Source organism: Ostrinia nubilalis, chromosome 12 (genome assembly GCF_963855985.1).
Source record: "Ostrinia nubilalis chromosome 12, ilOstNubi1.1, whole genome shotgun sequence".
NCBI lineage: Eukaryota > Metazoa > Arthropoda > Insecta > Lepidoptera > Crambidae > Ostrinia > Ostrinia nubilalis.
In genome coordinates, this window is record NC_087099.1 from 14992860 (window position 1) to 15020527 (window position 27668).

The 27668-nt window shown below is 36.2% G+C and overlaps 1 protein-coding gene across 1 annotated transcript in view; it reads right to left on the reverse strand.

Moving 5' to 3' along the window:
- Positions 1 to 27668, reverse strand: part of LOC135076732 (adenomatous polyposis coli protein-like) — a 74906-nt gene that overhangs the window by 36091 nt on the left and 11147 nt on the right. Inside the window, exon 2 of the mRNA XM_063971152.1 lies at positions 3294 to 3668. Coding sequence (XP_063827222.1) covers positions 3294 to 3590 — 297 coding nt within the window. The 5' untranslated portion in view covers positions 3591 to 3668. The remainder of the gene's footprint in view (positions 1 to 3293; positions 3669 to 27668) is intronic.

Sequence of the window (27668 nt, forward strand, 5' to 3'; positions counted from 1 at the left end):
CCTTTTGTGAACCCATATTGTTTTTCATGAAACAGTTTATTTAAGTTAAAATGAGACAGTAGTTGATTGAAAATAATTTTTTCAAATATTTTACTGAGCGCAGGTAGTATCGATATAGGTCTAAAGTTGGATGGGTCACTTTTGTCTCCTGCTTTAAATAATGGTATGATTTTACTATGTTTCATCAGGGTAGGGAACTGACCTTCGTTAATACATTCATTAAAGATATGAGCTAAATGGGGAGCTATAAGAGGAATGATGGGTTTTATTATGTCTGTTGATATGCCCCATATATCCTCTGTCTTTTTTATATTTAGTTCTTTGAAAGTTTTTATAATAACTATGGGGTCTATTTGTCTAAATTTTAATGGGCTATTGCAAACATCAACACAACCCTCGAGAAGAGACATTGCCTGATATGAACATGAATTAAGATTGCTTGTTGTTATGATTGGTACATTTGAGAAGTAACCTTCGAATGCGTTTGCTACCTTATCATTGCATTTAATATACTTATTATCAATTTTTAATGCGAATGTGTCATCCCGAGATATAATTCTACAAGTTTCTTTATTAATACAATTCCAAGTAGCTTTAATTTTGTTGCCAGAGTTTTTAATTTTGTCACGTATGTAAATAGATTTTGCCATGGTACAAACTTGTTTAAAAACTTTTGAGTATTTTTTTACATATTCTATAAAGTCCGGGTCGCTTGATGGTGATAATTTCTATGGAGAGGTTTTTTTTATATTCGGTCTCTTGGGATAAGTTATTCCATTTGAGCAGTAGAATTAATCCTTTTTATTCGATCACATATAAAAACAACACAAGTGTTTAGGAAAACTTCTTCTTTGGTATGGTATCACTACGGAGTTATAATGTCGGCAACTCTGTATCACTGACTTGTAACTTTCAAACAGCATGAATAATAAGGGCACCACATTGGTTTTCTTTCTGAAAAAAGGCTTTCAGTTTTAGTACTAACCCTTTAGCACTATTTCATTGAAATAAAAATACAATAAAGGCACAGAAGACTGAAATTGAGTCAACTGACGTGACATTTATAATTTGTTGACATTATGACAGTTTGACAAGACTAGGGATTGAAAAAGTTTTAATTGAAAAAGTAAAATGACAATTTATTAAAACGATTCACAAGGATATAATCGATTAAAAATATTTATAAAATGTTCTGATACTTGCCTGTAGCGATTATCCAATCCTGGTTTCTACTGAAAAACTACCTCGTGGCAAGATTTTAATAAAATAATAAAATCTTTATCTTCTCTTTCACAATCTATAAAAGTTCATTTGGTCTATTATTATACATGTGCTATGAATGAGGGTTTTCGCGATTGAAAAATCCGCGAGATGGCAATACCTAGACGCGAGGTCCAAATGCTGCATGATTGGTGGATATCTGTCAATGTCATGTCAAAAATAACCAATCATGCAGCATTTGGACCTCACGTCTACGTATTGCCATCTGGCGGATTTTTCAATCGCGAAAACCCTCATTGGCATAGATTATGAGAGACTGGCAACTATACTAGGTTGATATCAGGTGATCCGTCTGCTCGTTTGCCTCCTGTCACATAAAAAAAAATATATATGTTTCTCACACTTCAACTGGCATTGGATTCAACATCGGATTCTGACACTTTTACAGTTATGATACCATGAATATCAGTTTATGGTCCTAATTATTTTTATTTTATTTACGACCTTCGACCAGTTGGACACTTTAGATAGCTTCTTGTAATAGTGTCAATATCTTTTTAGCTTTTAACGCAAATCTAGTCTTCAAAGCAGTTTAATCGATTTATTTTATTTTCAAAATCGATATTTTATTGTCTATGATGGCCGCAGGAACATCACTATACATGGACTCCCAGCAATAAAGTACGGTAATGCCTCGTACAGATTTTATCGGCAAAAATTATGGAACTTGATAGGTTTTAGACCATGCCACGCACCAAAACGTCCGGAAGTTGTAATAGTATTATAGAATAAACGTTAAAAGACTTATTTATTTAATTTTTCAATGCTTAAGTGTCCATTAGAATGAAAGGGTGCTTAATGTATTAAAAAAAATAGAAAATAATTATGATGGGTTAATGTTTTTGGGCGGTTTTTTAGGCGGTTTCTGACAATGTCCTTTAATAACTACGTGACAATAAGCACTTGAGCACCTCGAATTATGTATACAAATTAGAAGTCATTACCACTATTGTTGTCACTAGACAATAATAATGAGACAAGTTGTTTACACGATAACAGAATCAGTCAAGTCCGACTAATGTTAAACATCTCGTTAACCAAATAAGCGTTTTGTTATTCAATTACAATATTATCGTTTTGTGCAATGCATTCGATTTTATGTAACGATCGGTACTTATTCGTTAATTTCCTTCACGTGGAACAATTATTCGGAAACAACCGATTCCCGTGCTGAATGGACAATGGCCGGCGGTCACAAACAATAGGCCGTCTGGGGGACTTTAGTCATGCCCAGTCGTTTTATCAGATCTGCATTTCACGTCACCTTCACAAAGGTTGACGCCCCCAAACTTGAGACGCCTGAATTAAGCTCTGAATATGCATAGGCTCATAACGCTACGACTTGATTAATGCAATTGCAGCACATGATGATCAACAAACAAATTGGTCCTTCGAAATGCAAACAGAAGCTAGTAAGTACTTATGTACATTACATAACACACAAGCTTAATCTAGCAGTACAATTTCATCACAATATCGATTCAGAATCTTACTTCGAAACAACTAGAAACAATTTTATCAGTAAAGCAGATTGCTATCAGTTAAAAACATGGCGGCAGTTGTTAATTAACTATTTAATAAGAAACTTTCGAAAGTTATTACACTTGGATATAAATATTATTTCGAACGATAAATGATCGTAGCGAATATCTAAATAGCTCAATTTAAATGTAGAACAGAATCCTAACAGCTTCGTAGCTATAATAAATATTATTACCACAGAGTAAGAAACTACAGAGAAAAAAACTATATTATTATGGGCTCTCTTGGCATATGTCATATGGATGTACGAACGCGACGGTTTAGGGAGAGAACAAAATTCTAATATTCTGGTCAGCCAAAGTTGTGTGTCATCAGGGATGACGTAACTTCCAACCAGGACCCATCTAGTAAGCAATCGCTCGCGCCTAAGCGAAAAAATATTACAAGAATAAACAACCAAACATTTCTTCTGTACGTTGTCTACTCTGGAGTAATACAGTTAGATGTCCCTAATTACACACTAGACTTACCAAATCGCTATCATTAGAGGCGGTAACGTCATCAAGAGGGTTCCCGTTTTCCATGTCCACACCGGAGTCATTGGGGTCGCCGATCCTCCTCCTGGCCTCCTTCCTAGCTAGCTCTTGGAAGTTATTCCTGATGGGGTTAAAATTCATCCGCAGATCGGTGGTGAAGTCATCGTACAGTTTAAACTGGTTCGCGTTGAACTCTGTGTCGTTGTCGAGGACACAGTCCAGTGTGGACATCTTGGGACGCTCAGAGTCTTTGCTTGTGTACGTCACTTTGTAATAATCCCGAGAACTCATTGTGTTACACTGATTGATTTATTAAAATAGGCGATTTGTTTGCATTGTTTTGTGTTTTGGTTGCTAGAAGCTGGTTAACTGTGAATTGAGTGAAATTAGACGCTAGCAGTGGAGGCCGAACCGTACTCAAAGTATGTAATATGCACGTAGGTGTATTGGATACCGTCATACCTAATTCGTTGCAGTGAGCTGTTTTGATCGAGCGCAGCTGTTTTTGCAACAAACAAACCGTAAGAACCTAAAGCGTTGCGAAAATAAACCCCAGATCGTTTCATATTATCTTGCTCTAGAATACATTGAAAAATAGGTCGGCAATAAACAAAATTATATTTAGTTACACCGGCCGAAGGGTTCTTACGGGTGATACGAATTTTAAATTTATTACTCGCAGTAACTATTCTCCTGTTGGAACAATGCCAGTGGCTAGTGAAAAATTGCAAAATATTATGAGTTTAAATTTTTACTGAGCTTTTAAAATAATGAAGCAGACGGCGCTTAACCGAAATTTATGAATGAAAACTTTAGTGCAGTAGACGTTAGCGGCGCTGACGCATTCATGAGAAAAGTTTGTTTTAAAGCAATTGTAAATAAAACAAGTCGAAAGTTGGTACAAAAGACATGTCACATGTTGCATAACTGGGGGAATTAAGACCCGCGCCACATGGTGAACACGTTACCCGGCTATTGCAGAGTAAGACCGAAATACATCATTACACACGATGCTCATCGTAAACGCGTCCGATATAAATAATAACTTACTGGACGTGTACAAGGTTAGGTATTTTTATGTGATATAAAATAGACTGGTATCAGATATAGAAGGGTTAGTTTGTAAACTTAGCCGCGGGACGTGCCGCAAAGTCAAAGGTGACACGTCTTTTATGACGCGTCTAGTTATTTCAGGTCTCTTGACCCGCATCGCGAGGGCTCTTTGACGACGTTTCGATGGCCCTCTTGCTCTTGACTTTGAAGCTTCTTAAGGCCGGGTAACAGAGAAAATGGCGAAAATGAGGTTTTCATTTTTCATTTTTGAGGTACTAAACAGTAAAATAAAAGGCTAAGATTTTTTTTGGGCATAGTTGAGGATATTTTCTAGGGCTATTAACGGATGGAAACACGATTTGATGAAGTTGACTCGATAGAATAAATTCCCAAAGTTACCTCTATTCGTTTTCTAATTATGGTTTTATTTTTAAAATAAGCGATTTGAGATTCTGAATCTTTTACTAAACTAAAGTTCAGAAATAACTTGAGGGCTTTTAACGGATGAAATTTTTATATTGCGTCTTATTTAGTTACTATGTTAAAAAATGTGGAAAAAATCGCCCATGACGGCTTGGACAATCTCAATCAGTCGCGCGGTGGCGCTTACGGAGGACGGACGCGTGCCAGTTTTTTGGCCGTGACAGTTCTCGATTTGTCAATATTTTTGACAATGATGACTTTGATGAGTCACAGTATAATAATACCAGTGTTACTGGAGAAAGCTAAAATTTTTGATAATTAAGAATTCTGAATTTTGTCTACCTATTGAAATTTAAATCGTTGGCATCCTTTTAAACTAAGACTCTACTCATGATACATTCCTCAAATATGAGACAAAACCAATGAGTTAAAATTACATTTTAATAGTACCTACATACAATCGTCTTCACTCTTTAGAAGAGCACACTGACACAAATAAATAATAAAAAATTAGGTCAGTGGGTCAAATATAGGGGCAGCTGCACGTCACTGAAAGACGATTCTGTTTACTCGGCATCTGGGCTGGAGAACATGAATCCTTGCTTACAGATGCAGATGTAAATAGAGTTATAATTGAACAAATTTTACATGAAATGTTTAACAGAACTCAGTTAAAAGACACATACATGGAATACCAATAAGGTTGCGGAGGGAAAGCTACCTATTATAAACTAGCGGCCGCCCGCGACTTCGTTCGCGTGGACCTCGTTTTACCCCCGTTAGATATGATGTTTTACCTCATTTTACCCATGTTGATAGATGGCGTTTCACGGTTTCCCCCGAATGAATATTTACGAACGTCATACCGTAGTTTGTCCAGTGCTGTAGATTTTAACCAATGCCGATAGATGGCGCTTTTAGACACGTCTTATTTATTTATTGAAATTTATTTGCCACATATCGTCATAATGCTAATACTGTAAAGTTTCAACAAAATCCGTTCAGTAGTTTTTGCGTGAAAGAGTAACAAACATCCAGACATCATGACATCCAAACTTTCGCCTTTATAATATTAGTAGGATATTTCACAATCCAAACTAATATTTACTATTTAGCATTTACTTACAGTAAATATTAGTTTGGATCGTGAAATATTTAAAATAAAAAAAAGAATAAAACAAAATAGGGTTTCAAATTACCTATCTATAATCTAATATTATAAAGAGGTAAAGTTTGTGTGTTTGTATATTTGTTAAATTGTAAGGGGTAATCTCGGGATCTACTGAACTGATTTTAAAAAATCTTTCACCAATAGAAAGCCACATTATATCTGAGTGTAATAATAGGTTATATAAAAACCAAAAAATTCCACGCGGGCGAAGCGGCGGGCGGAAAGCTAGTTTATTTATAATTATGTAAGAGCATAATTATTAAAGTCGAAGTCAAACATTCTTTATTTGTGTGGACCTATATTAACGAGAGATTACAAGGCGTCAAATATTTCAAGAAAAAAATTAAAAACTATTATATTATGGCTAAATTTTACTCTCATGGAGCCTTTACCTACTCTGACAAATTAAGACTTAGAGAAGAAACTAATAATAAAACTATTTAACTGTCCTGCAATGAAAAGCTTGATCGGGTACAACACCTCAAGTTATTTCAGAACTTGATTTCATTAAAAGACTCCGAATATCAAATCGCTTTGGTATCTAGAGTCAAACGATTCTGAAATGTCAAGTGGACTAATGAATAACCCATTAAGATAGTAGCGCCCTCCTGTCAATGACATACCTGGAACGATAGAGTTTTGAACAACTAATAAAAATGCTTTGTCCTAAATGACTGACGGATATCGTAGAGACCTGAAAGTTGGAAGGTGTGTTCTTTTTATGACGTAGACATCTCATAAGAAAAGATTTTCCGAAATGGGGTCATGAAATGAAGGGGGTGAAAAAAGGGGGCAAAGTTTGTATGGGACAAAGTGATTCCTTGGTTCAATCTACTTGAAATTTAGTTTAACAATACCTTAATATAATTCATGAAAGACGTGTGGAACGGGTAGAAAGTAATTTTGGCAGTCATTTTCTTCGAAGTTGATATCAATACTACTTAGTGCCTTTGATTTAATTACTTTTTATTTTTACAAGTGTTTGAAAACTCCATTTCAGATTGTGTTCAATGTCAAGTGAAATCTCAAATTGAAATGTCTCAATCTCAATGAGGAGACTCTGTATTTATTCCTAGAATTCCCCAAACACCGTCAAATTACCCTTTCGAATTCAAGACAGTGCAGTTTCCCATCAGTCTGCTTCGTAATGACTATAAACAAAGCTCAAAGTCAAACTCTAGGGACCTCTGCTTAAACTCCCATGAGTGCACAGAGGTACGCAGGTAACCGCGTGTGATGCTCATAGCAATTTTCGATAGGTACAGAACCCCGTACATACGTCATACATATTATAGAAAGAAAACACCCAGACCAAAACAAACAAATATGTTTCTGCAATTTTAGTATGATATTTTTATTTATTAATAAACAAAGAGACTGAACAAAATTGATGCGTACCTATACTGATTAATGTTATTAACCACATGCAAAGCTTCGTGAATTGCAACAACTATAATTAAATTCATTATCCAAGCTCTAAATAATCGCTACTAAGAGTAACTTATCATAAAAAAAATTCCAATCGCTCAAGCTCCCAAGGGCCTACCGATAGGTCGGGTGACGTAATCTTGAAATTCTTTAAGCCGGCGCAGCACTTCCAGAAGGTCGGGCGACGCCACGGCCACTTTGAACCGTGTTTACTTCTGCAGTTATATTTTATATTTATACGATTCTAGAATATATTCCCAAAAAGTCTGAAAGGTGTTTTAATTTGTATCACTTGGATATGATTTGTATTAGAAAGTGTTGTGAGTGTGACGCTTGAAGGGAAGGAAGTCAACCTAACCTAACCAACTGCGTATTTCTATACTGTGTAGCTGGAAATTGTGGCGGGAACTCTTTGACGCGCTGTTTTCGGCGAAGAATTGCGCGCGCAGATTTTGACAGCGTGAAATACCTACTTTAGAAGAAATACCAAGCCTTAACGTCAGAACAGTTTTCATTTAACAACAATATTAAAGCGAAATTAGTTTGCAATTGTTGAGCGCGATGATTGTGTCATCAACGTAGAATATATTGAGCTAGATAAAGATAGCACAGATGAATTAGGGACAACGAAAATGAGTCAGCAACGTCTTCATCGAGTGTAATAATCGTGTGTGGCGCTACCAATTAGGTCGTCTTAGACGGGCTCTAGTGTTAGTGACGTGTGTCAATGAACTGTTACGCAAATGTGAGGTAGGTATAAAAAGGTTACGTTTACGTACGCTCAGCGGCGCGGGCGCGGCGTAGGTCGTTCCGGATTTAGGGCATCCTGACCGCAGCCGCGGTTGGCTGTAAGTGATGCTTTCACAGCTTTTACGGACAGTTGGATGGCGTGCAACTATGCTGCCACGAAGTTTTAAGTGGGCTTGGGTATTGCATCGGCTTCCCTACTATATTACGACAGATGTGTGGGATTAAGTTAGCTACCCACGCTATTCGGTTTTGTAGAGAACGTTAAAAGAAATATTCTGGAAAAATGACACTAGATTTACTATTATGCTTTATTACGCTTCGCTAAAGTTCATGTTAAGCCAAAATAGTATCACATAGAAAAAGATATCGCGTGCGAAAAAGAATATACGGCACATGTCTTTTCTGCTTTTATCGTCAAAATTATCAGCTGCTAAAACTTTTTGATTTATTATGTTTCAGCTTTACTTTATTTTCGACTTTCGTGCGATACAGTCTTGTTAAATTCGAATAACAAAAACGTGGACTGTTTCTAACGGAGTAATATCTCATTTTTGTTGGGAGGACGGTTTTGGAGCGGTGACAAAACCCTTGTTGTGCAGGAAGTTCGTCGGTATAAATAGAGTTATGTTTTTGAACGCGCTAACTGAACCGTTCAGGACGTGATCGCTTTATGGTATTATGGATAACCTCGGCGCTGTAGAGATTCATAAGGATTACTGTGGATAGAGGAACTTATGTAACACGTTATTTCCAATAATCCCAGAGTAAACAACATGGTAGAGAAATTAAGACTTTTATGTCGTGTTTTCATATTAACTTATTAATACCTAGTTAAGAGATAAGTACACAAAACAGATTTCATGATCGCGGCGTAGATAGCATAACATTGGCTGGCAGACACTACCAAAGTAATGACGTCACTGAGCTTCAAACACCAGACAAATAGGTTAACTACCAGATACTTTTGGTTATGAAGCATAAAGGCTGTCAGAAACGAAGCTCAACACACATATTTGAGAAATTACGCACACTTATATCGATGCATAAAAAGCGAGACCAAACAACGGTAGGTATAGTCAGCGTCAAATAGTTCATGACATCCAAAGTAGCCAAAACGTTCGCAACGTCACGTCTTACACCCGTATTCACAAACGATGCTTGCTTAAGTGACGCAGCAAATCGTTGAATAGAGCTCTGTGATTGGTTCGTGTATGACCCTGTGCGTCCACGCGCACTGTGAGACCTCTAAGTAATGTTTGTGAATACGGGCGTTTGTTACGCTTGTGTTGTCAACTTTTTGCCCACTTTGGGTGCCACAAACTTTTTGACGCTGGCTGTACTACCTACTACTAAAAATTTTACTGATGTGGCGGCAAAAATTACTCGAATCCAAACCGGCCATTATAAAAGCAGAAACAAGCCATCTCCAGCCATTAGCCGTACGAAAGCAAAGCCGGCACTTACAGTGAAAGTGCATGGAATTCGCGAAGCACCCGGCTGTCAGCGCAACTGGAGTGAGACGCCGGCGTCATGGTCACGGTAATACTATCTATACAGTATTCCAACTCGGCCATATTTTTGAAATAAATGTCAACAGTCGCGCGGTACGTCACAGTATGACAACATGCGGTAGGGCTGCCCACCTACAGTACCCAGTTTAATTACATCTGCCTACTTAGAATTTCTATCTAGTTTTGTGATTGTATTTTTTTATTTAGTTAGACAAACAAAATACTTTATGAATGGAATAGGTTAAAAATGTGTGTCGTTTTGTGATTAGTAGATTTAATTTAGTAAAAACTACTTAAATAATTTCGAAACTTTAATAATCATAATGATCTGTTACTTTAATTTCGGGCGGGCGAAGTCGTGGGCAAAAGCTGGTTTGATACAATATAATTTTCATTTCAAATCAAACTGACTGAAAATGTAAATTTGACTAGTTTTTGACCAATTTGACCGTAAATGACGGTCAGTCAAATTCAATTAGTTTTGTCATTTTTAACACTTGGCCACCGACGTCCATTGGGCACATTCGCGACACCCCCGACTTTTGCATACCGAGCGCATACCGAGATTTGAATTTCGAAAGAAAGTTCTCGTTTCGTCTGTTTATATGAAGTTACAATACTGTATGATATTATTACCGTGTCATGGTGATGGATGGCATATTGTGCTCAGCCACCATGCGATATTAGTTAACACAACATCTTTGTTAAGTCCAATTTGTGAGAAATTATGTGAAGGGTCAGAAGAATTTGGTAATCTTGTTAATTAGGAGCGATAAACTTCAAAGTAATCTCAACGTTTTTTTACTTTACAACTTCTATCTTTTGATCGCTTACAAATGTTTCATCGGAGACTCACAACAACAGTAAGGACACGAAATATGTTTAATACATATTATTTTATAGTCACTATACACAGCCAATCATAGAACATTTCATTCAATTAAATAAATAAATTAAAGAAGTAGACGTTCAATAACGAAGCCGAACCAATACAGAAAACCAATTTCAGTCTCACAAGCGAAACAAAAAGGCACTTTCTGCAGCGTAAAATGAAATAGGTATCAATTAAGTTCGAATAAAAGAACAGAAAACAATGCAGCTTGCACTTTGGCATCCAACCAAGGAAAGTTAAAACGGATAGATTTATAAATGGAAATGAAATTGAAGCATTGGGTGCAACAAGGGCGTATCTCGTAAAATTGAGTTTCGAGAAAATTGACAATGAAAGTTTTAATGTCTTATATTTTTATAATGTTTATAATTTGACTTACACTTATTTTATTATTTGTTAGTCCCATGATTTAACAATAAGATTAAGGTATTATAACTATTTTAAAGCAATCGGAAACATCTTAAAATGCGATTTTTTTTACTTGTGTTATCCGCCCTTGTTGCACCAAACTGGTAAACAGATAGGACGTTAATTTAATTATTAGTTTTTATGGAAAATAAATAACAATTTAAATACTTATTTTATTAATTTTTATTTAAATGTAAGTTAAACATGTGTATTTATTACAATCACCGTTAAAATATTCAACTTTCTTAATATTTTTCCGAAATTTCGTATTCAATCAGATTTATCAAAATATTCACTAGACTGAAGGGAATCTTCCGAATCAGCTGCAACTGGCCTGGAAGGTCCAGCCTGATCCTCCAGGCCTGCCTGGAAGGTCAGGACCAGTTTCAACCACTCATTTGGCTCACTTTTAGCTAGGTCTACGGACCAAGTCGCCGGATTTAATTTTTAAATATTTTCTTCTATTTTTAACTGGTTGCCGCAATTTCCGGAGCTAAAAAGGTGAACCTTCAATGTTTTTGTTAATAAATTAAACACCAAATCAACACAAATCTACTCTAGAATCTTAGAGTGAGTCCATTTGCCAGAGGAATAAATTATTGAAAATTCAGTCTGGCGACTTGGTCCGTGGACCAATCTAAAAGGAGCCCAAGTCACTGGAAGACTCAAAATTAGTCTACAGTCATTTTTTACATTAATAAGTATTCAAAAACTGCATACAGGTCGAATTTAAACGCACTTTTGTTACTGTGTGCAACAAGGGCGTAGCGCCACTTGTGACACAAATTATTCTCACGCCATCAGGGAGCGGCTGATCGAAACGAGTTTTTGGGATGTTAAACTAGATGGTACAGTGCATGTTTTGATGTAATAACATCAAAACGGGCTTTTGGTGCCGAACGCCCTTGTTGCTCCCAATGCTTCAATTGTTAAATATGCCTGAACTTGGTTTAAATCGACCTTACTCGTATAAATAACGCTATTATTTAACGCAATAAACATTCACGAGTTGTTTACAAAACTTGTCCATATTCGGAGATAATTACGTCCTTAACCAAGGATTTGTATAATGTGGACACGAAGACCTTTAAGGCGACAGCAAATTATTGCACGTGAAGTGTGTGGTGACAGGAGTGAAGAATGATCATGGGCACCTTGTCAGGTCGTATCCGGACACTTGCGCGAAAGACTGATAAGTTTTGTCTTTGTCCGACTTTGTCTTTCGCGCAAACGTCCATTCGGGCTGGCTGGTGTCCGTGCCGCACAAATGGCTCTCTGCAAGCGTTCTCTGACAGTCGTTTCTCCATTGGACTGATCACCAACAGGACGTTTCGTTTTTGAGAGATTCATCGACATAATGTTTTACATATGGACGTTTCGCGCGCGGATTCGCTCAAGTATCTTTCACGCATGTGTAGAAGAACCTTGTCGGTTAGGTCACCATTGTGATTGAGCAGGCATTGTACTTATATCTCGTGAGGGGAAAGTGAATTGCATGGTGATGTGATGGTATAAACTTGCGTGAATCAATCGTAACAATGAGTGACATAATAGAGCACCGTGCTGGTGTTGTTAGATGAAGAAACTCCGTCATGCAAATTGTTTTTTGGAATACATGTCAATATTAATTAAATCCAATGGAAATATTTGATTACATAATATGTATTTTTTGTAATTAAATTACCTACTACGAAGCGAACACAATTGAATTCGCAGGATCTTGCAAAACAGGTTCAAACTGTAATATTGAGATGTTACATGTAAACACTACGCATGGTTTCTCAAAGATGAAAGAAACCACACAATCAAGTTCATCAAATATTTTATAGACACGAATTGCAAACAATTAAATTAGGTAGGTTAAGAATTTGGATGTACAAAATTCACACAATTTTCATGGACTCCCTGAGAGAAAATTTCGCTGCATCATTTGCCGTCCGCATACGCGTATGATGCCGCGCGGGTCAGTGCATCGAGCTGCAATGCGGCACCGATCGCATTCTTGGCGACAGCCGGCCTTGGCGGCGCTCGGGATGCACCGTGCACGACAAAAAATATCTTCTACTGTATTGGAATTGAAAAAAGATACGGAGTATATGATACGTGACCGAATTTTGGAGAATTTAGCAGTATTTACGAAAAAAATTGGGCCGTATTTGGCACAAAACAACGCTCAAAACTCATTAATGTTCTCAGAGAGTTTCTGCCCAAAACCGATCAAAAGTTTCAATCAAGTTTTGTATAACGCACTTAGCTTTATGTAATTGAAATTGCGATCGATACTAAAAGTTAGTTAAAAACTGTTGGATAAGATTTGAATCTAAAACGATAAAATTAACGCTTCTAACTTATTAATTACTAAACATTGTAAGTAATATTACGACGTAACGTTAGACGTCAACGCTAGAAGCCTTTCAAACGCTAAAAAATTCTTCTAGTCCAAATAGATGAAACTTAGTGATTTACTGGTATATAATTCTGCGGTAATGATTGCGAATCCATCAGCAGATCACTAACATTGTTATGATCGTTTGGATTTAAAGAGAAGACAAGATAATTAATAGCTTGATACCGATCGAGAGAGATGGGACGCGACACGCGAACATTCCACCGACAAGTTGGTATTTGGAGTGACAAATCGTTTCGCACGTGCTTAACACTAGAGTACACGCGCGGACTACTATAGTAGACCAGGGTAACATTTTACGCTATAACTTTTTGAAAACTTGCGCCAGAGAGCTGGCATTCCAGGAAAGCCTCGTTTACTAAATTTGTCAGTAAGCCAGTAAAGCTTGGGTCCTAGAGTCTGCGCACTTTTCTAAAATTGGCCGTCAAAACTGCGAGTCTACTCAAAAGCCCGAAATCACTCGACAAAAAAATTATAAAGGACTTGCAACAAATGGATTTACACCGTGTACCAGGCCGTAGAAAGTCATGAATACTATGACAGATAAAAAAAACTAATCATATTTTTTTAGTAAATTTTTTTTTGTTAACATTGGTCTCTGAGTGCAATTTTGGTCCAAAAAATTTACAAATTTTTAAATCTGTTTATAATGTTTGATCCCAAATAGTTATAAAGAAACTTTGATAATAAAAGAACTATAATAAACACTTTTATCATTTACATAATTATTCTATTCATAAATTGCTTACAAACTGATTTACAGTGATTTTAAATTGGCTTACCAGAGTAGGCCGCGCGTGTATTCGTGTAAAAAAAGGGGCGCGTGTACTGCAGTGTTAAATACCACATGGTCAGAGATAATGTAAATGTAGATTAACAAAATCTAATAAAACTGAATGGCCCTGGATATAAATAAAAGTATACGACTCTTATACCAGTAACTAGCGTCAGAAGAATTACGTCGATGATATGTCGGTTCGAGTATGCGCAGTAATTAAATTTTACGAGTTTGATACGAGGCTATCGATGGCCGAAAGCAAGAGGAGAATGCGATGATAAAATTTCACGTAACATTTTAAGCTCGTACATGATAACACGAGCCAAAATATAGAGCAATGATTTATTATGCTACCATCAAAAAATTCCTTCAAAATATTGATAAGGATCGTAAAGTAAATAACAACAAACGAAGGGAGAACAAAACAAAGAGATAAACATGAGGAATGAAGAGCTTGTCACTAACAATAAGATCGTTGAACCTAATTACGTAACAGCTGTGGAAATGGTAACGAATGCAATTACTATTAATTAGCTAGACGACAGGAAAGGGAAAAAACGCCGCGGAACGAAAAATGTAATAGAAAGTGACTTCATACAGTGACGAGCCAACGTGCATTAGAATAATTACAACGTACGCATATCGCAGAGACCATTAAAACAAACGTGTTGTAAGATTAAAAGAGTTGTAAAAACTGAGCGTACTAGGGAAAATTAACGTCACATGCCTTACCTAATAGGACATAACAAAGAGTTACGAAAACAAATGAAGGAACAGAATGTGCCATACAATACATAATTAAGTTAAAAACAACAATGAGCACACGTAATACACGTGAGTAATGACTTTATTTGGGTTTTTGTCGTGAACTTCCACCTAAAGATATTGAATAATACTGTTCTGGTTTCTGAACAACATTACACATCGTGAAGCAGTTTTTGTTTCAGAAAATTTATGAATGGTTCCGCAACTGACGACATCAAATAAATAGTACTACGGTTACTACTAAAAACAAGTGCATGAAAAACACTTCCCACGCAAGAATATATGCTAGCAATGTAGGAACTATCTCACGTTCGCCTTTTTAACTGTAAAAAACAGCTTTTAATGTCAGATTAATATCAAAATAACATGCCGGTAAAAAACGAAAGTAAATAAATTTGCATTTCTATTAAGTTGTTTTTACATTAAATTGTCAAGATAAAAAATGCGAGAGCCAATTATAAACATTAATCAACGCGACATGACAGTGATGTTGTAAAACCTAAATGTGATACAAAAAACTCTATTAGAAAACAATACATAACAAAAAACGTATAACGCAAGCTAGCAGACGAATAAATGAGTTCGTCTCGAGATAATTGCAATTTGCAGATGCGATAGGAAAGTGAGAGTGGTGATATACATCACGACCTCTCGCCAGTTGTTCGGAGCCATAGATCAGTTTGTGCTTACGTAAGCATAGACAAATACCAAGCATTGGATTCCATTCGGTTGCGTCAGGTGACTTGTGAATCTGGAGTACATACATTATGCAGTCACAATGAGTCGTTACATTGATAAATATCATTTTTTTGGCATAATATTCAGTTTATACAACAATGACGGTTCATCACGCGATTCCCACGAGGGTTGCATTTAATTTATAAATTACATTGCTCTTGTGAATACATGGTGCAGGAAGTTTTGTCAAACATAATACATTGGTTCCGTATTACTTACACATGCCATTCATTACGAACATAGGTACTGCAAAAACATACGTTTCCATTATCTGTAAATGTAATGAGAAACTGCAGTTTACTTATAGCAATAGCAAATATTTATAAAACCATGTAATCAGAAGACAATTTTTAAATGCAAATCTATGGTAAATCTCATCTCATCAAAGGGAGGTAACCTAAGGTATTTCTCAAGGATATTTTCCACCGAATTAGCCTTAGCGCTATTAAAGATTTCAACCCGTGACTCCGCATGTTTCGTAGAGGGGAAGTGTTTGGCAATTTCCCGCTAGAAGAGGTCAAGAGCTTTGATGGTGATCATGATGAGGCGTGAAGTCAGGAAGGAAACGGTGACCTGGCTGACGGGCCTTCGGAAGTGGTTGAAGATATTGCCTTAATGGACTACCTAGCTGATCGATCAGTCACTATTGCTCAGCGGTATAATAGAATAGTGTACTTTACTGCCGTTTTTTATATCAAAACAAAGCCTGTCGATTGGTTGTCAGTCGTAACATTGATATGCAAATATCAATAAAAAGACAACAGGCGGCGCAAGCTTCCAATATGGCATCGAAGATTTCAATGTTGAATATAAATTAGCCGCGTAGGCAGACAACAACAATGTAATGCTGCAGCAGGATACCAAAAGCGTTTAGATGGGAGATGAAATTCCCAGTGTGGGTGGCCAAGATTAGAGGAACTTTGACGTTACGCCATTTACTAAATGGAACGGATTAAAGGGCTATTATGCTATTCGGGCTAAATGTTAGTTTAAGTAAAACAGGAAAGTAATAATAGAGCTGCTAATATCACATAAAAGTATTTGCTTTCCCATTAAATTAGACAAAGCAAGATTACAGACAATTGAAATAAATTGCTATAATTTTTCAAATGCGAGCGATCTAAAACAATTCGTTCCGTAGAATTGGTTATATCGATCAGTGAAAGTTAAGTTATTATGTCAGTATAAAAAAATGCAGCGGATAATGATAATATCTGAGACAGGCATCTCAAGTTCCCCAATGAACATTCGTGTGATGTTGTTGGATGTTGTGAAAACAAGCATCTGAAATGTTTGATTTAATGACTTGTTTAATTAACTCGTTTCAGAATCGCAGACAGTTGACAGTCCGAGTTATAATAAGAGAAATAACAGACGGGTCTTCAACTCTTCAGATAATTTCTGGACGTATTTTCGCAACGTTGAAGTTGGTAACTACTTTTCAATGTCACAATTTCGAGTGCATGTGCATATTCCTGGCACAAAAAGAGACGAGCTGAAACCGGTCGCGCTCGCCCACTGACTGGCTGACTCACTCCAGGTAAGTGGCTCGTGATGTAATCGGAAAGGTCGGCAGACACAGGACAGACAGGCGTTGGGCGAGATCATGGTGCTAGCGATGATGAAAGTAGTAATTAAGAAGATATTGTTTCTCTATTAGGATTAAGGTCTAATTACAGTGAATAAAGTATATTGAGTCTGGACATATCTCTGTGTTCGAGACATGAATTATTTACAGTAGTTCATGAATATTTACAGAAGTATATACGACCAAAACACTGAGTATTTTAAACAATGCCAGTAACACCTATATCATGACGAATGTGCAAACATCAAAACATGCATTCAAGCGAGTGGTTTAACGTTTATGAAGAAGTATTTGTGAGCAAGAGACTGAACAGTATCACCATTGTTATACGAATTGAGTCAGACATTGTTCTTAGAATTTTTACTTTACGAATTTGACAAATTACGAGAATCATTTATGCTCAAACATCTGTACAGACATTCTTTTATATTTACGTAACGATTTTGTTCATATTGTTGGTTTAATGATAAATAAATAAATAAATATCTTTTGGACAATCTCACACAGCGCCATCTAGCCCCAAAGTAAGCAATTAATATGCTTGTGTTATGGGTGCTAGCTTAACGGATATACTACTTATATACTTTTTTTTTTTTAATGTTCTGAAGATAGATCTAAATCACAACTTAAAATAGTACTACCCAACATTGATGAAATAAGACGCGGCCGTAGTAACAGCGTATTAAACTTAAAAATTTCGACGAGTTTATCCAGTGTCTAAGTAGCTCAGTCGGAAGAGCAATCGCCCGGCAAGCGAAAGGTCGTGGGTTAAATTCCAGCCTAAGGCAGTTCGATTTTTTTAAGTTGTTTAATTAAAACTTAAAATAGGGCTAGTTAGACCTGATATTCCGCGATAGATCTAGGCCTCCCAGCACTCCAGTCCCCCCGGCTCATCTATCACGCTAACAGCGCCAAGACAATTGCTCTAATCTGATGGCTTGAGTCGTAACACACTTTACATCGACGATATACTGGGCACAGCTACTTTCTGAATTCTGATACAAGCGGCTACTTTGCTGAATGATAAGCAGCTACAAGCTTATACGACAATGATACATAAGAATAAATTAATTATTATCAGTAACCATTGCTACTTTAAATCGTAACTAAGCAAAAGTTACGATACTAAATATTTATTTACTTACACTGGATTTCAATGAGCTTGTCGACAGGCAAGATTGATTTATTAAAACAGAATATTTATCACTTCATGTAAATATTAATCTTGTCTTGTCACTGTTGAGAATAATTGCTTTTATTTTTGCATAATAACATTGGTTTATATTTATAAACCAAATGATATTATTATGCATTTTATTTAAACTCGAGTAATCTAAGACTTGAGATCCAGATCACAGCTTTTCTCTTCACTGATAGATTTTTGAGCTCTCTGCAGTTGCCGTTTTAAATCTTTATGCTAGTTATAGAGAAATCCAAATTCAAGTCAATATCCTTCTTCACTTCCCTGGAAGTCTATGGTTAATTTTCGAGATCTCACTGCAGTTATTTATGTAAGGAGTAAAGAAGATTATAGAGAATTCTCAAGATGGCCATCAATGTGCTCAATTCCTATATGGATAATCATATGTCAGTGTCCTAGAAAAGTGTTCTAGTGATCTATCGCCGTCTAACTGAGATAATGAGTCAGCGCACGCGCAGGGCAGACGCGCGGCCGCCATTTGCCGCGTTCACCTGCGCGTGATTCACCGGCGCCTGATTGTTGGCGGGCTTTTAAAAGTTCTGCTCTAATGGATTATAAACGTGATATGATTAAGCCACAGTTGATTAATGGACAGTTACAAAATTGCCTAATATCCTGAAAACTTAGCGGTAACATCGGTAAAAAGAATCGTGAAATTTTTGAAAATTGCAATGCTCTCTCAGAGGTCAGAGCATTCGCCTGGCAAGCGAAAAGTCGTGGGTACCACCTTAGGCAATCAATTTTTTCAAGATAATAGAGAAAAATGTAAGTTTCAATGCTTTTAGACAAGACAAGAAAAGAAAATAAAGAGACAAAAATTACAAATTACCTACGTTTGTAAGTCACATTATGTAGAATTTTTCTTTTTCCAGTATTGTTCGGGTAGCTTCTGTCAAGGTTAATGGACTCTAATTTGTTTCACGACTCGAATTCGTATAATGTCAAGCGTTGGTAGAAAACGCGCGTTTCGGTTGCTTCAATGTGCAATTATCACCCACACGCGCAAGAGAAGGGAAATAATAAAAAAATCTTTGTTGAGACTTGTTTTCAGATTCCGTAATAGCAATAGTTTATTCGTTTGTTTCAGCTAAATCACGTCCACTGCTGGACATAGGTCACGACCGATCCTGCGCTGCCCGCATCAATCTTCACCAGATCGTCGGTCCATCTATTATTAGTAAGGCCTGACCACACTACGTCTTCCGGCCCTAATTAACAAGAAATAGTTAATTGCTGAGCAATAACTGATAATCCTGTCCTATGGAACTTGACACCAGAGGGTGAACCTTAACAGAGTGATAGGAAATAGCAGTGTACGGGACGCATGATATAAACATGACAATTATGTACAATAGCATTGAGCTAGTTATCACCATTACTCCAACCGCAATGTACTTATCCTGTTAATTGTGTACAGACAATTAACTGTAGTACGGGCAATTGACGCTGCTCAACGACTAGTTGCCACAACTCCGAGACCAGCCAATATGACCCGTATCTCTATCATTCAATCTTGAGAAGGGTATCTTAGTTCAGTTTGAGGTTAAAAGAAATTAAAACTTTGATTTAAACTCGAGCATTGGTAAAAATTAAATCACAGGACACATTTGAATATTTGAATTAATTATGTACACAATCTTGAATCTGATCTTGAGTGTAGTTTCGTACCTACTAGAGTATCAAAGATTATTTTATTTATCGAGATAGTGAGGTACAATAAAATGTGGTCTTATGTTATAGAGAAGTGTAACTTATCTCACCAGCGCAGCTGTCATGTGAAGCTGTTTCATAATTTTATTAATTTTATCAACAATAAGGTTCAATTTTATTCTAAAGCTATTATTAATGCCATAAAGTTCAAAAAGAGCAAGTCCAATGTGTAAATTATCCAGTAAAGGTAAAATAAAGACTAAGCATCGCATTGTAACTACGGGCCCATGAGTCATAATCTAAATAAGTTTACCTACCGCCGGTCATTGCCCCCGGTAATAAGTCGGTAATTACGATATTTTCAGACGTAGGTCAAGACCGTGATGCGTTTACTTTCCACTAACTAAGAAAGTCCGCGACTGACGAAACATCTGGCACGCACATAAACTGAGACAGACAACTCATTGTGCATTTCACTTAGTTATCATAATTGACGTGTTTCACTATGATGATATAATTGTGGAATTATTTAACTAAACGTACCTATACTAAACCTGGAATGTAACATTGTTAGAAATAGTTTCAAAAACACTTGCATTTTCTTCAATACACTTTTTTAGCCATCGTGTAACCTTTTTTCCTTGTTATCTTTTCGGGATCATTAACTTCATCCCCTTTTCACCTTCTACTATACCCCCATTTTTACGGTCCGTTGTTTCCCCCATCAAGGTAGATTTGATATGTTTTTTCGTGGATCACCCCATCATCGTCCATGATAGTAAAAAATGGCATTCATTTAACATTAACACCCAATTATGAATCTGAAGTACCTACCTAACATGGCGTGGTATAATTTCATTCAGAATTTTGTCGAAACTTTATCATATACCTTTGACTAATTTTCATTAAAATTATATGGAAACTCATAACAAAACGAACAAACAGAGTAACTTTTGCATCTTTAATCCTAGAATCCATTTAACATTCTGCTCTACACGACTCTAGCTAGTGCATATTTCCTTTCAGCTTGAAACGGTTTGCGAACGTCATAAGTCTTCACGTTACGGCTTCCCATACATTTGCATGCATAGTACCTATACATTATGTTGTGATTTACACGTAATACATATTGAAGGTTTTGCTGACGGTATAATTTTATACTAAGTTAGTAAGTATACATTTTAAATAGAGACTAGTCGTCTGGTAAAATTAAAACAATCAGGAATTCTCATGTTTGATTGTTCGTAATTGGCAAAATGATAATATGTTTTATGACAGTAATTTAATTTAAAATTATGATGTTACAATAAAATAGGAAATGGAAACTCTCGAAATACTCTGAATACAGGAAGCAATAAAGATGAGCCGTGTAAAGTAAGTATCAAATATGTAAAATGTAAATATTTAGTAGCATGTGATATCACAAATGATATGCAACTGCAAGGTCTACCTTGAGGAATGTGTGCTTTACTTATCATTTTGCAAAATTGCGCAGTTTTTTTATCTAGAGATTTAGAACAGGAACAAAAGGTAATTTTATTCTGTTCTCATTGAGAGAGCATTAGAAGATATATTTACAGTTTTATAGTCACGCACTTGACAACTGACAAGTACAGTAATATCTCGTTTTGTTTGTACTGCGCTGTCATGTCAACAATAGACCATAGACGCGTGCGCATACAGCGGCCTGCCGGTCGTTAGCTATCGTAGTCTTATTGCTATAGTTTGCGAGATATTAACCTTAATGCTATCTGCTCGGGTTTCTTAGCGGCTTTCAGCTGCAACACAGAAACGTCGATTTCACCGGGTGATGTAAAGAGAAATGCACTAATAAATCAAGATATCACCGGCTTTAGAAAACTTTTAAGACTTGAAAGTATAGTGCTCTTAAGATTCCGCGGTAACGGTCGAGTCAAATGCCCGTCAGTGGCGAGCATTCTGAGGTAGGCAGTAACTAAAGCCTGGTCCGTGAGCACGTAGAATTTTGTCCAATGACCCCAAGCTACCCATCCTTATCGCTCGCGCGTAATTATATTGCTGTCGCGACTGTGCGACGCGCGCCCGCAGTGAGTGTGCGAGCGCGACAGCAACATAATTACACGCGAGCGATAAGGATGGGTAGCCTGGGGTCATTGAACAAAATTCTACGTGCTCCCGGACCAGGCTTTACATATTTACACATTCTTCATCAAGTAACACCGCTGCACCGTTTACCATGTAGACATTGCTTAATTGCTATGCATCGCGTCCTCCTGTCACTGTAATAAACAGTTCATTCTACCCATTATCATCATTGTCAAAGAAGGTTTCAAAACGGCCTTAGTGACTCAAAACTCACATCATATTTCAAATTAGCTTTATATTGCAGGCTTGTATATAATACATATAAAGTTGTGGAAGTCATTGGGGGAGCTCTATGTTCAGCAGTGGACGTCCTATGGCTGAAATGATGATGATGATGAACAGGGTTCGAGGATATATATCAAGGGATATATATCAAGATATATATCGGATATATATCCGATATATATCAAGCCGGTTTTGATGATATATATCAACTTTTAAAATTTGTTACTGTATTTGTACTTTTTGACATAAGATTTTTATTTTTTTAGTTGATTTTGCCGTATTTCAAAGATATTTTATGTTTTTGCTTTATTTGTCTGATTTTAAGTTTTAAAAACATTAAAAACATGTTTATGTAACACATATGCAATAGTATTCATGAATAATACAATAAAATAATACTATGGCTTTCATACAAAATTGATATATATCAAAGTTGATATATATCGGATATATATCATAAATATCCGATATTTTGATATTTATAATAAATATCGGATATTTTCGAACCCTGATGATGAATATAACGTAACGTTAACTTGCTTAGGCTGCCTCTGGTGGTTAATACTTGTAAATGAGCAATATCAAAGCATGTGGCAGCTTACAATGACCCTGATCAGAACTATAAAGCATACTAGAAAGAGTTGCAGTACAACCTTTTGGTAATTGATACTTCGTGAAAACATTTCTGCAAAAGCCTTCAAAAACAGCTGTTGTTTTATCAGCAGCAATAAAGGTGAACTTAATTGTGTCAGTATTCAAGGAATGGTCATAAAGTTGTGCCACCGAAATGTCGGTCCCGTCATGGAATTTTATCACAATGCCTTCTGGAATTTGCGGGAGGTTGCGCAAAGTTCAAAGGTCACATTTCACTTGAATATATTTTGGAATGAATACAATATTTATCTTTCAATATTCGAAGCTTTCAAGATAATGAATAACATGAGTCACAAAGGGATGCCACATGCCAAGTTAGTTTATATTTCAAAGGAAGGAGGATTCGTTTGAGAAGTATTATGAATGTGATCTCAGTGGCGGCGTAGCATAGGTTGGCACCCGGGGCGGCACCCCCCCCGTCATAATATAAATTATAGCCTAAGGCACCCCAGAATGGCACCTCCCTGTCATGACATCACGACCGTCCTTGCCATGCAGATGCGTCAGTGAGTACTAATCTGCGCGACTTTTGTCACCCCCTGATGCTTGGCACCCGGGGCGGACCGCCCCCACCGCCCCCCCCTTACGCCGCTACTGTGTGATCTTGAATAAGAGAATTTTAGGCTAAGTAGGTGTGATAAGAGGCAGTAGATAAATAAAATACTGAATGAATTACTGACACTGCATGTTTATTAACAAGCTCCCTCAAGATGCCAAAACAACATGGCCGTCTTTCTTCAGTACCATAGACAATGAACACAATCATAGACTATTAAAGAAATCCAAAGATGATACAACATCTCCCCTTTTTAGAAACAGAAATGCTAAGATAAACTTAATACATTAACACAAGTATTACGGCTAATGACAATAAATTATGCAGCTAATTTTAAGTTAATATAAGTACACAACTAATACTTCCGTTTTGTTACAGTATACATTTATGTTAAACAGCAACATACATAACACTAACACAAAATAATACTTTCATGTTTTGTTACAATAAACTTAGGTTAAACAGCAACATTAACCACTATTTTTAAGTTTCATAACATAGCTATTACATTCTATGTACTTAAATAATTGTATTGCCTAGTTACTTGGTTTCAGCCCTACGTAAATAAATACTTGGGTTCAGTGATTTGTTACACTGCTGAAACCAAGTTTAGGTAGAGGTTTACATCAATTATTTCTATTTTAGTTAAGTTACCCTAGTAACACATATAGTCATTTAGATAAGCAGGACGCTTTACAGATCTTTTAAGTCTGGTATTATTTTGTTCAAATCCAGTTTCCTCCGAGCTACTAACATTAGAATTAGAAGGATTAACTTCAATGGATTCTGCAGAATCAACAATCTGATCCTCAACAGGATTTGTAATATCAGCAGAACCCTTACAATGCTCCTCATCTAAAATTACATTTTTATTTGTGACATACCCTCCTACCGTTGGTGAAATAGTTTCAGTAGGTGCCAACTTCAAATGCCATCTATTTCTTCTAAATTTCCCTCTTTCAGTATTAATTATATATGATCTAAGTTCCTTACATTTTGATGCAACTGTTCCATATATTTTCAAATCAGTAACCCACACTCTATCATTAGTATTCAGTTCTGGCAGATCCCTTGCTCTATGTCTCTTATTGTAATAACACCCATTTCTATGTTTCTTTTCCAACATCTTTTGTTTGAATTCTTGACCTAAGACTACTGGGTTATCAAGTTTACTAGATATAATAGGAAGGTTATCTCTAAGTTTTCGGTTAAACATTAATTCTGCTGGACTATAACCTATCTCAGAAGGGGTGTTTCGATAGATTAGTAAAGCTAGATAAATATCCTTATTTTTTGTTAGAAGAGACTTTGCAATCTTTACTCCGGATTCGGCTAGACCGTTACTTTGTGCATAGTAGGGACTACTAGTTATAGACTGAAACCCATACTCTTTGGCAAAATTATTAAACTTTGTTCTAAATTGTGTACCACAATCTGACCTTACTACCTCTGGAATTCCATACCTAGAAAACATTTCTTTGCATTTAACTATTACACAGTCTTCAGTCAAATCATGTAGTTTAAATATTTCCAGATATCTAGAGTAATAGTCAACTGCAACTAAATACCAATGGTTTGAAAATTTAAATAAGTCAATTCCTATTTTCTGCCAGGGTCTATCTGGTGGTGGGTCTAGTACCATGGTCTCTTTATAATTTTGTGATGTTTCTATACAGTTTGAACAAGTCTTAACTTTTTCCTCAATTTGTTTTGATAGACCTAACCACCAAACGGACTGTTTTGCACGCTCCCTACACCTTGTAATTCCTAAATGTCCTTCATGAATTCTATCTAAGATTTCTTGTTGCATGTTGTCAGGTATTACAATTCTTGAATTAAACAAAAGAAATTCCCCTTCCACTGAGAAGTTGCCCCGATACTGATAATATGGTTTCAAATTACCTAACAGATGTTTTGCAGGCCACCCATGAACTGTAAAGTCTATAATTTGAGTGCATATGTTACAGTTTTTCTGACTGGATTTTATTTTGTATAGAATGTTCTCTGACACAGTTTCACTGACAAGTGAATTGATATTGAATTGTAACTCCTTTTCCTTATCTGAACTAAGATAAATTGGCAGTGGCTGTCTGGACAGGGCATCTGCTACTACCAATTCTTTCCCAGGGATATACTTTACTTCATAGTCAAAACGAGTCAACCTTAATCTAAATCTTAAGAGTCGCGGACTAAGGTCATCAAATGGTTTTGTTTGCAATATTTGCAGCAGAGGTTTGTGGTCAGTTTCTAGTATAATAGGAATACCTAATATATAATCTCTAAATTTCTCAGCTGACCATGTCAGAGCCAAGCATTCCTTTTCTATTTGTGCATAATGCTTTTCGGTTTCTGTTAATGTTCTACTAGCATACATCACTACTGATCTTTGGCCTTTTTTATCTTCTTGTAATAAAACTGCTCCTAGCCCAAAAGAACTACTATCTGCTGAAATAATTATTTTCATTTCCGGATCAAAATGTGCTAGAGTGGGTGACCTTAGTAAATTGTCCTTTATAGTTTGGAATGCTTGTCTCTGAAGGTAACCCCAAATAAATAGCCGGTCTTCTTTTAAAAGCTCATGTAATGGTGCAAGGATTTGAGACTTATTTTGAATGTACCTTCCTACAAAATTAACCATGCCTAAAAATTGTAGTAATTCTTTTTTATTAGACGGATTTTTAAATTCACTAATGGCTTTGATTCGGTCTGGATCTACTTTTATTCCTTCTTTGTTAACAATGTGTCCCAAATAACTTACCTCCTTTACCCCAAACACACATTTACTTTTATTAATTGTTATCCCTTCATTATGCAATCTTTTTAAAACTTCTCTAAGTACCTGATCATGGGATTCCTTAGTAGGTTCAAAAATCAGAATGTCATCGACATGTATTGCTACGTTTAGGTCTTTCAGCAGATTTGAGAACTTCATACTGAAATATTCAGGTGCGCAATTAAGTCCAAATGGTAAACGGTTGTATATATACCTACCAAAAGGTGTAATAATGGTTGTCAGCTTTTTAGACTCCTCATCCAGACGAATTTGATGAAATCCTGAAGTAGCGTCGATTTTAGAGAAATAATTAGCACCTTTCAGTCTACTTAATGTATTTTGTACCTTAGGAATTGGATAAACTGGCCTCAAAATATTTTTGTTTACTTGTGTATAGTCACCGCAAATTCTCACTTTATCATTCTTAAGCACTACCACAATTGGTGACACAAAATCAGTAGGTTCCTCAATTGGACTAATAATACCTAATCTTTGCCCTTCTGACCCACCGCACTACCAAACCACACTACCAGTAGTGTCGTGGGGAATATTTTTTCCCTTCTACACTACCAAGCCAGTAGTGTCGTGGGTAATTTTTAAGGGCCATACATCTTCATTCCCACCGACACTACTACCATAACTAATGTAAAATTTGTAAAATTTTGGATTGTTTTGTAATAAATTATGTTTATATGCAACCCTAACCTCTGTGCAATTTTGCAGTTTGACCGAATTTCCTGAAAATAAAATATTACCTAAAAGGGCTTATGTACATGTTACGGTTAATGTACAAATAAAACGCTTTCAAATAATACCAAACACGGCATATTTATCATAACTTTATTTTTTTACTCTGTATGGTTTGTCCGCTAGAGGGCGCCACATTAGATTTTGTGAAACCCCATATAGCCTATAACCAGCGGACAATTAAGACGCTTCTAATGATTATGTCATTTGTTGAATTCTGATAAGTAGTTTAGAAGTTACGAGGGAACAGATGAACATACATACATAGCCTGTCAAAATCATAACCCTCCTTTTGCTTTGCCGTAGTCGGGTAAAAATAATTTAATTTTTGTTTTTCTTTCATGCAAAGTTATGTAGGTATAAGCCCTTTTAGGTAATATTTTATTTTTAGTAAATTTCGTCAAACTGCAAATTTGCACAGAGGTTAGGGTTGCATTTAAACATAATTTATTACAAAACAATCTAAAATTTTACAAATTTTACATTTAGTTATGGTAGTAGTGTCGATGGGAATGAAGATGTATGTT